Here is a 9,783-nt window from a genome sequence, read left to right on the forward strand (position 1 = left end):
CTGTTATTACCTCTGTCAACAGGTCTCAGGTCAGCTGTTATTAACTTTGAACAGGTCTCAGGTTACCTGTTATTAACTCTGTCGACAGGTCTCAGGTCAGCTGTTATTAATTTTGAAAAGGTCTCACGTCAGCTGTTATTTACACTGTTGACAGTTATCAGGTCAACTATTATTCACTCTGTCAGGTCTCAGGTCAGCTGTTATTTACTGTCAACAGGTCTCTGGTCAGCTGTTATTAACTGACATTTCTGAGGTAAGCTGTTATTAACCCCTTCAACAGGTCTCAGGTCAGCTGTTATTAACTCCTTCAACAGGTCTCAGGTCAGCTGTTATTTACACTGTCGACAGGTCTCAGGTCAGTTGTTATTAACTCCTTCAACAGGTCTGAGGTCAGCTGTTATCAACTCTTTCAGGTCTCAGGTCAGCTGTTATTACCGCTGTCAACAGGTCAGCTGTTATCAACTCTGTCGAGAGGTGTCAAGTGAGCTGTTATCAACTCTGTCGAGAGGTGTCAAGTGAGCTGTTATTAACTTTGAACAGGTCTCAGGTCAGCTGTTATTAACTGTCAACAGGTCTTTGGTCAGCTGTTATTAACTGACATTTCTGAGGTAAGCTGTTATTAACCCCTTCAACAGGTCTCAGGTCAGCTGTTATTTACACTGTGGACAGGTCTCTGGTCAGCTGTCATTAACTGACATTTCTGAGGTAAGCTGTTATTAACCCCTTCAACAGGTCTCAGGTCAGCTGTTATCAACTCTTTCAGGTCTCAGGTCAGTTGTTATTAACTTTGAACAGGTTTCAGGTCAGTTGTTATTTACACTTTCGACAGGTCTCAGGTCAGCTGTTATTAACTCCTTCAACAGGTCTCAGGTCAACTGTTATTTACACTTTCGACAGGTCTCAGGTCAGTGAGCCCGCAGTCTGGCAGACATCTAAGAAGTACATGAAGTGACATGTTCTGTGAGGTCGTGTGTACAGGAAGTGACATATGCTGGGTAAAGGGAGGTTGTGTTAGTGGTCAGATGAAATGTTAAAGATGAAGCAGTTTCAATTATTTAAAAAAAAAAAAAAAAGGCAGAGCCGGTAAAAAAAAAAAAAAAACTGATGTCAGCTGCTGAAAGTGTGATTGCAAAGATGGTGACGGTGTGTTTGTGAACATGGTGACGTTGTTTTTCCAAACATGACGACGGTGTGTTTGTAAACATTGCGGCACTGTGGTTGTAAACATAGTGACGATGTGTTTGTGAACTTGGTGATGGTGTGTTTGTAAACATGGCGGTGCTGTGTTTGTAAACATGGCGGCGGGTGTGTTTGTAAACATGGCGCCATTGTGTTTGTAAACATGGTGACGTTGTATTTGTAAATTGGAGGCAGTCTGATGAAGGTGAAGATCAGACGCGCTGTGTTTCCACGGTAACGCTCCAGAGAATCCTTTGACAAACAAACAAACAAAAGCACACTCGCCATCTTTATCATTATTTTGTTATATTGTTTTTTTTAAGAGCCGACATTCATAAACAAACTGTTATTCCAAAATGTATCACTAATAAATAAGATTTATACATATAAAAACAGGTTGACTTTGTACAGTGATCTTCACGTTTCCGTCACTCACTCACACAGTTTGTTCTCAGCAGGTTCAGATTCACTCATTCATTCATTCACAGCTCGTCTGACAGGCCGCAGACCTGCAGAGCTTGCCGTGGCTGCGCTCCGCTGTCGAGCCAAAGAGGCAGCAGGAATATTAAAAAATAAAGAGACAACTTTATCTTCCTCTCTGGGTGGGCGGGGTCACAGTGAAGCCCCACCCACTGAAGCAGCATTGAGGGCGGAGCCACACAACAAACACACGTGTTAAAAAAAGCATAAACTGATGACGGGTGGAGAAACGTCAACAATTCATCATCCAGTGTTCGTCACCCTGCGACCATCAAATGCAGCAGGTCGTACAATCAGTCAGAGAAAAACAGCTTTACATGGTCACATGATCACATGGTCACATGATCGCGTCTCTAAACAACAGAAAGCAAAGAAACAGGAAGTTAAGCTCTGAGTGCATGATTTTCTGTCATCCGTCTGTCCTCAGTCCAGTTTCTCCAGCACAGACGGCACGTACACCAGGCTGAGCTCGCTGCCGAAGTCACAGATGATGGCGGCGTTGTCAAGAACCAGCAGCTGCCGGACGCCCTGACCGTCGCTGCTCTGGCCCAGGTAGACCGTCTGCAGCAGGTCACCAAAGTTCAGATCCCAGAAGGAGACGCAGCCCTGACCCCCCGTCACCAGGAGAGACTCGGAGATCACACCCAGACTGGCTCCACAGCCCACCTCCTGATGAGGACAGAAAGAGGTGAGGTTAACTTGGGTTCAGGTGTCAGAAACAATTAAAAGTACGTAAGGTGTCAGAAACAGTCAGAGGTGCATAAGGTGTCAGAAACAGTCAGAGGTGCGTCATCTGTCAAAACACTCAGAGGTGCATCAGGTGTCAGAAACACTCAGAGGTGCGCCAGGTGTCAGAAACACTCAGAGGTGCGCTAGGTGTCAGATCTGAGATTACCTGCTGTATAGAGTAGAGTTTGATCCCTGTGCTGCGATCCCAGATACAGATAAGGTCATCCAGTCCTGAGCTGATAACACAAGAGGTGGTGCAGACCAGTGAGGTGACGTCACCACGGTGACCGTAAACATGGCTGACTCGACTCCCCGTCAAGACGTCCCACAAACAGATTGCGCCATCCTGACCGCCGCTTGCCAGAACCATCGTCTGAGGAGAAGAAGAATCACAGTCAGTACATTTTTACTGATTTTATGATGTTTGATGAACATTTACTTTGATTATTATGTCTGGTTGTATGTCGCAGAATTCTCTATCTACAATGATGATAATAATAATAATAATAATAATAATAATAACACAAATTATTTAAAAAAAAGTCATAGTATAATATGTCTATTTTTTCCAGAAAAAAAGTCATAGAATAGCATGTCCATTTCATTTAAAAAAAGTCAAAGTATAATATTTCAATTTTTCAAAAAAAGTCATTATAGTTTGTCGATTTAAAAAAAAAAAAAAAATCATATCATAGAATGTTGATTTGTTTAAAAAAAAGCCATAGAAGAGAATGTCAATTTTTAAAAAAAAAAACCTCATAGTGTAGTATGTTGATTATTTAAAAAGTCATAGTATAGCATGTCGATTTTTTCCCCCCCATAAAAGTCAGTATAGCAGGTCGATTTCTTTTTAAAACAGTCATAGTATAGTATTTTTTTAAAAGTCATAGAAGAGTATGTCGATTTTTAAAAAAAGTCATAGTATAGTATGTTGATTTTTTTTCATGAAGTCATAATATAGTAGGTCATTTTTTTCAAAGAAAAAGTGATACTGTAGTATGTCAGTTTAAAAAAAACAAACATAGTATAGTATGTAAATTTTTTTTTTAAAGTCACAGTATAATATGTTCTTTTTTTAAAAATCGACATACTATACTATGAATTTTTTTTTTTTTAAAAATCGACATACTATGCTGCGACTTAAAAAAAAAAAAAAAAAATCGGCATACTATACTATGACTTTTTCTTTGAAAAAAATGACCTGCTATACTATGACTTTTTAAAAAAAACAAAGTCATACTATAGTATGTCTATTTTTAAAAAAAAAAAAAAGTCATAGTATAGTGTGTCGATTTTTAAAAAAAGTCAAAGTACTGTATGTCGAATTTTTTAAAAAAAAGTCATAGGATAGTATGTGGACTTTAAAAAAGTCATAGTATAGCGTGTCGATTTTTTTCTAATAAAGTCATAGTATAGTATGTCGATTTTTTTCTAATAAAGTCATAGTATAGTATGTCGATTTAAAAAAAAAAAAAGTCATAGTGTAGTATGTCGATTTTTTAGAAAAAAGTCAGTATAACATGTCGATTTTCATAAAAAAGTCAAAGTACAGTATGTCGACATTTTTTTAAAAAGTCATAGTATAGCGTGTCGATTTTTTCTAATAAAGTCATAGTACAGTATGTCGATTTTTAAAAAAAAAAAGTCATAGTATAGTATGTCGATTTAAAAAAAAAAAAAGTCAGAGTATAATATGTCGACATACTAATAAAGTCATACTATAGTATGTCTGTTTTTTTCTTTAAAAAAGTCATAGTATAGTATGTCGATTATTAAAAAAAATCATAGTATAGTATGTCGACTTTTTAAAAAGTCATAGTATAGTATGTCGATTAAAAAAAGAAATCATGGTGTAGTATGTCGACATTTTTTTTTAAAAAGTCATAGTATAGCGTGTCGATTTTTTCTAATAAAGTCATAGTACAGTATGTCGATTTTTAAAAAAGTCATAGTATAGTATGTCGATTAAAAAAAGAAATTATGGTGTAGTATGTCGACATTTTTTAAAAAAAAGTCATAGTATAGCGTGTCGATTTTTTTGATGAAGTCATAGCATAGTATGTCGACTTTTTAAAAAGTCATAGTATAGTATGTCGATTTTTAAAAAAAAAAGTCATAGTATAGTATGTAGACTTTTTAAAAAACAAGTCAGTATAGTATGTTGAGTTCAAAAAATGTCATAGTATAGTATGTCGATTTTTTAAAAAAAGTCATCGTATAGTATGTCGACATACTAATAAAGTCATACAATAGTATGTCTATTTTTTTTAAAAGTAATAGTATAGTATGTCTTTTGTTAAAAAGTCATAGTATAGCGTGTCGATTTTTTTTAATAAAGTCATGGTATAGTATGGCGATTTTTAAAAAAAAAAGTCATAGTGTAGTATGTCGATTTTTTAGAAAAAAGTCAGTATAACATTTCGATTTTAAAAACAAAAAAGTCATAGTATATTATGTAGACTTTTTTTTTAAAAAAAAGTCAGTATAGCGTGTCGATTTTTTTGATAGTCATAGCAAAGTATGTTGTTTTTTAAAAAAAAAAGTTATAGTATAGTATGTTGATTTAAAAAAAGAAGTCATAGTGTAGTATGTCGACATTTTATAAAAAAAAATCATAGCATAGCGTGTCGATTTTTGTCTGCAAAAAAAACATAGTATAGTGTGTCGACTTTTTAAAAAAAGTCATAGTATAGTACGTCGATTTAAAAAAAAAGTCATAGTATAGTATGTCGACATACTAATAATAAAGTCATACTATAGTATGTCTATTATTTTTTAAAGTCATAGCATAGTATGTCGTTTTTTTTTATTTTTAAAGTCATAGTATAGTATGTTGATTTAAAAACAGAAGTCATAGTGTAGTATGTCGACATTTTATAAAAAAAATCATAGTATAGTGTGTCGACTTCTTAAAAAAAAGTCATAGTATAGCGTGTCGATTTTTTAAATAAAGTCATAGTACAGTATGTCGATTGTTAAAAAAAAAAGAAGTCATAGTATAGTACGTCGATCTTTTTTTTAAAAAAAAGTCATAGTACAGCGTGTCAATTTTTGTCTGCAAAAACAGTTACAGTATAGTGTGTCGACTTTATTTAAAAAAAGTCATAGTATAGCGTGTCGATTTTTTTAATAAAGTCATAGCATAGTATGTGGACTTTTTAAAAAAAAAAGTCATAGTATAGTATGTCGATTTAAAAAAAGAAATCATAGTGTAGTATGTCGATTTAAAAAAAGAAATCATAGTGTAGTATGTCGACATTTTTAAAAAAAAAGTCATAGTACAGAGTGTCAATTGTTGTCTGCAAAAAAGTCATAGTATTGTATGTCGATTTTAAAAAAAAAGAGTAATAGTATAGCGTGTCGAATTTTGTCCGCAAAAAAAGTCATAGTATAGTATGTAGATTTAAAAAAAAAAGTAATAGTATAGCGTGTCGAATTTTGTCCGCAAAAAAAGTCATAGTATAGTACGTTGATTTTTCTTAACATTTAAAATTCGACCCTAACCCTAGCACGTATGTTATTTGGTTTTAGTCACCCTGTGTCAGCTGGTGGAAATAAAGCCAGTGAGATCCAGTGACGTCAGGTGACTGTGTGTTTGTGTCTGTAACTCTGCAGCCTCTGATTGTTCCAAACACATCATACAGTGGTTTATTAACAATCAGACAGAAGCTTCAACATCAAACTAAATCTGATTAAAACATCTGATCAGTCAGCTGCTTCAGGTTCTGATGATCATCATCATACAATAATAACATGCATGATGTCATTCAGGGATGGTTAAATATTAAATGTTATTTATTGATAAGGAATCCGTGATAAATGTGATTTTCACTACAGGTTGATGGAGGCGGGGCTTGAGGCAGGACCTGAGGCTGGAGGCGGGGCCTAAGACACTATCGGTTTAATGTGGAAGTGAGATATGAAATATATTTGGTCTGATGTGTTTCCATGGTAACGCAGTGTCTGACTGACCTGGTCGATGTAGATGGCTGTGATTCCTCCAGAGTGACCCTGCAGCGTGAAGAGACAGCACGAGTCCTCCAGACGGTACACCTGAGTCACACACACACAGAGCACGTCATCTGTGTGTCTCGTGTGTGTCGTGTGTGTAGTATCAAGTGTGTATCTGTGGTGTAATCTGGTCTGTGTTAAATGTGACTCATGACTAAAACGTTAGCGTTAGCGTGTTACCCGGACAGTGTGGTCCTGGCTCCCGGTGACGACCCTTCCGGCAGCGGCTCGCAGCACTGTGATTGGCTTTTGGTGGGCGCACTGAACGGAGCGCGTGAGCTGGCAGCTGATGATGTCCTCGCTGCTGTAACAGGGAGACGGAGGCATGCTGCCTCGCCCGAGGGTGCCTGTCAGATAAGGCAGAGGGCGTTAAGTTTCATCCTGACCTCAGTGGGTTCATTTCGGGCTGCGAGTCAACATGTGATCAATAAATGTTGTGTCTATAAACAGTGTCTCAAGATGTCATCACACGTCTCGTTCATCATCATCAGTTAACGAAGCAGCTGATCTGCGTGTCTGCTGGAAAATCACTGATTAAACTGCTGCTCATTTCTGATTATTGATTAGTTCATCAGGTGTTTTTATAGATTATCTGTGAGAAAGCTGAGTGTGTAAAGTGTGTGTTCGATGTGTGTGTTTGTGTTGTAAAGAGGCAGAAATATCGTTTCTGTACAGTGTGTGATGTCATCAAGTTTCTACGTCACTGAGCTGGTTTTAACACTGTGAGCTGTAGGAGTAAATAAATATGATGTGATGACATCACGATGATGATGAAGCTCACACACCTCTGTACTGAACCAGACCCAGGGGTTTGTTTATCTCCACTGTGAAGAAATCCAGAGAGCCGTTCAGCCGAGCCGCCACGATCCTGAGGACGACACACACTGAGTCACATGAAGTGTGAGGGCGGGGCTTACACACTCTGACACCTCCACCTTAATCAAATCTGACACCAATAAATCTGTGTGTGTGTGTGTGTGTGTGTGTATGTGTTTCAGTCACCTGTTGTTGAGGAAGGCAAGAGCTGTGATCCCAGAGACGCCGTCGTCATTAACGCAGCGTAACGAACCTTCGACTGCGTCCCACAGCTGGAACCAAACAAACACAGCCATCAAATCCACGACCCTCCCTCCACCATAAATCACTTATTAGATTTTTAATGTTAAAAAGTCTCAGTTTTTCACTCCTGTCGTTCGTTTGAGACGTAAAATGAAGTGATTCTGATAAAATATTATTTTAACATCAGATCTGAATTTAAATTTGAAATTTAATTTTCTTTAAAAATGTGAACAAGGTTTGATGAAGTGTCACTGTTTTAACTTCAGATTTGGTTTTGAGTGTTTTTTCTGAGAGAAGTGTTTGTCACACACGATGTGTTCAATGACTGTCAGAAATGTGAAAATCCAAATATAATTCCTGTTTTTACAGTTTTTGGCTGTGATAAATATTTTAAAGAAAACTTGCCAAAATGTATCGCTAAAGAATCATCACCAAAATATGGAGGTCATGTTTTCTTTAAAAAATTATTCAAATTAATTAAAAAAAAAAACTCTTAAATGATAAACTTTTTTAGATTTAAAAAAATAAATTATAATTAAATAAATAAATTATAATATTATTACTTTAATTAATGTTGTTGTAAGCTACTGTCATTACCATCTGTCCTGCATCTCTCTCTCTGTCTCTCTCTCTCTCTCTGTGTCTCATTGTGTCATATGGATTACTGTTAATTTATTATGCTGATCTGTTCTGTACGACATCTATTGCACGTCTGTCCGTCCTGGAAGAGGGATCCCTCCTCAGTTGCTCTTCCTGAGGTTTCTATTGTTTTTTTCCCCGTTAAAGGGTTTTTTGGGGAGTTTTTCCTGATCAGCTGTGAGGGTCATAAGGACAGAGGGATGTCGTATGCTGTAAAGCCCTGTGAGGCAAATTGTGATTTGTGATATTGGGCTTTATAAATAAAATTGATTGATTGATTGAAATATATTTCTTTAATTTTAAGACAGCTGAGTGTCTCAGGTGACAGGATGTTCACAGGTCACAGGCGTGGCTCAGGTGTCGCACACAGAGCAACAGGTGACAGGATGTTCCCAGGTCAGTGTTGTGAAATAATATTATAACTTTATAAAGATTAAATATGTTGTTTTCGTTCTTTCATTTTCACACACGCACATACACACACACACACACACACACACACACACACACACAGACACACACACGCACCTCCAGTTTGCCGCTGCTCCGCCCAGCAGCGATCAGGTTCCCTCTCAGCTCCATGGCCCACACGGAGCTCTCCCAGTCAGCCGTGACCTGCGTCCCCGCGGTGCAGCCTCTGTCGGGGTTTAAGAAGGCGGCGTTGTCCCCTGAGCTGGGTCTCCTCTGGAGCAGAGCTCCTGATGCCGGCGAGGACGAGGCTGAGGAAGGAGACGGGTAGGTGGAGGGTGACGGGGGCTCGTGCTCCATGTAGGCACGCTCCACCAGACCTCCAAAGTCAAAGCCTTCTCTGGGTGGGGTGCAGAGGTGGGAGGGGGGCTGGGAGGCAAAGTTGGTATCAATGAGTGGTGTGAGATCTGGCTGGTCGGTGAACAGGGTGGGACGGGCGGGGGCGGAGCGACGTCTCAGAGGGTAGCCCTCCTCCTCCGAGAGGACGTCAGCTGTGACAGACGAGCTGTGAGCTTCTAAACACTCAGAGTCTGTGGCTCCGCCCACACTGTCCCAGCCGTCACGCTGCTCCCAGCAGCCACTGCTGCTGCTGCGTCTGAGCCTGAGGACAAAACATCACACCGAGGGTTACTGAGAGACACCAGGGACACGACAGAGACATCAGAGACACATCAGAAAGACATCAGAGACACATTACAGACCTCAGAGAGACATCAGAGACACATTACAGACCTCAGAGAGACATCAGAGACACATTACAGACATCAGAGACACATCAGAAAGACATCGGCGACACATCAGAGACACATCAGAGAGACATTGGAGACACATCGGAGACACATCAGAGACACATCGGAGACACATAAGAGACACATCAGAGACACATCAGAGACATCAGTCTGTCTCATGTCCCTGCAGGATGTTTAGATGTTTGCCTTTAATTGAGACCAGGCCTTTAATGGAGACCAGGCATTTAATGAAGACCGGGCCTTTAATTGAGACCAGGCCTTTAATGGAGACCGGGCCTTTAATTGAGACCAGGCCTTTAATGGAGACCAGGCCTTTAAAGGAGACCGGGCCTTTAATTGAGACCGGCATTTAATGGAGACCGGGCCTTTAATTGAGACCAGGCCTTTAATGGAGACCAGGCCTTTAATGGAGACCAGGCCTTTAATGGAGACCGGGCCTTTAATTGAGACCAGGCCTTTAATGGAGACC

At 38.9% G+C, this 9,783-nt stretch overlaps 1 protein-coding gene across 1 annotated transcript in view; it reads right to left on the reverse strand.

The window, feature by feature from the left end:
* Positions 1 to 832: 832 nt before the first annotated feature.
* scap (SREBF chaperone) overlaps positions 833 to 9,783 on the reverse strand; it is a 69,018-nt gene continuing 60,067 nt past the window's right edge. The window contains 7 exon segments of the mRNA XM_050047896.1: positions 833 to 2,328; positions 2,555 to 2,761; positions 6,361 to 6,441; positions 6,580 to 6,746; positions 7,185 to 7,267; positions 7,402 to 7,487; positions 8,626 to 9,256. Coding sequence (XP_049903853.1) covers positions 2,083 to 2,328; positions 2,555 to 2,761; positions 6,361 to 6,441; positions 6,580 to 6,746; positions 7,185 to 7,267; positions 7,402 to 7,487; positions 8,626 to 9,256 — 1,501 coding nt within the window. The 3' untranslated portion in view covers positions 833 to 2,082.

This window comes from Epinephelus moara, chromosome 6, assembly GCF_006386435.1.
Source record: "Epinephelus moara isolate mb chromosome 6, YSFRI_EMoa_1.0, whole genome shotgun sequence".
In the NCBI taxonomy this organism is placed as follows: domain Eukaryota; kingdom Metazoa; phylum Chordata; class Actinopteri; order Perciformes; family Serranidae; genus Epinephelus; species Epinephelus moara.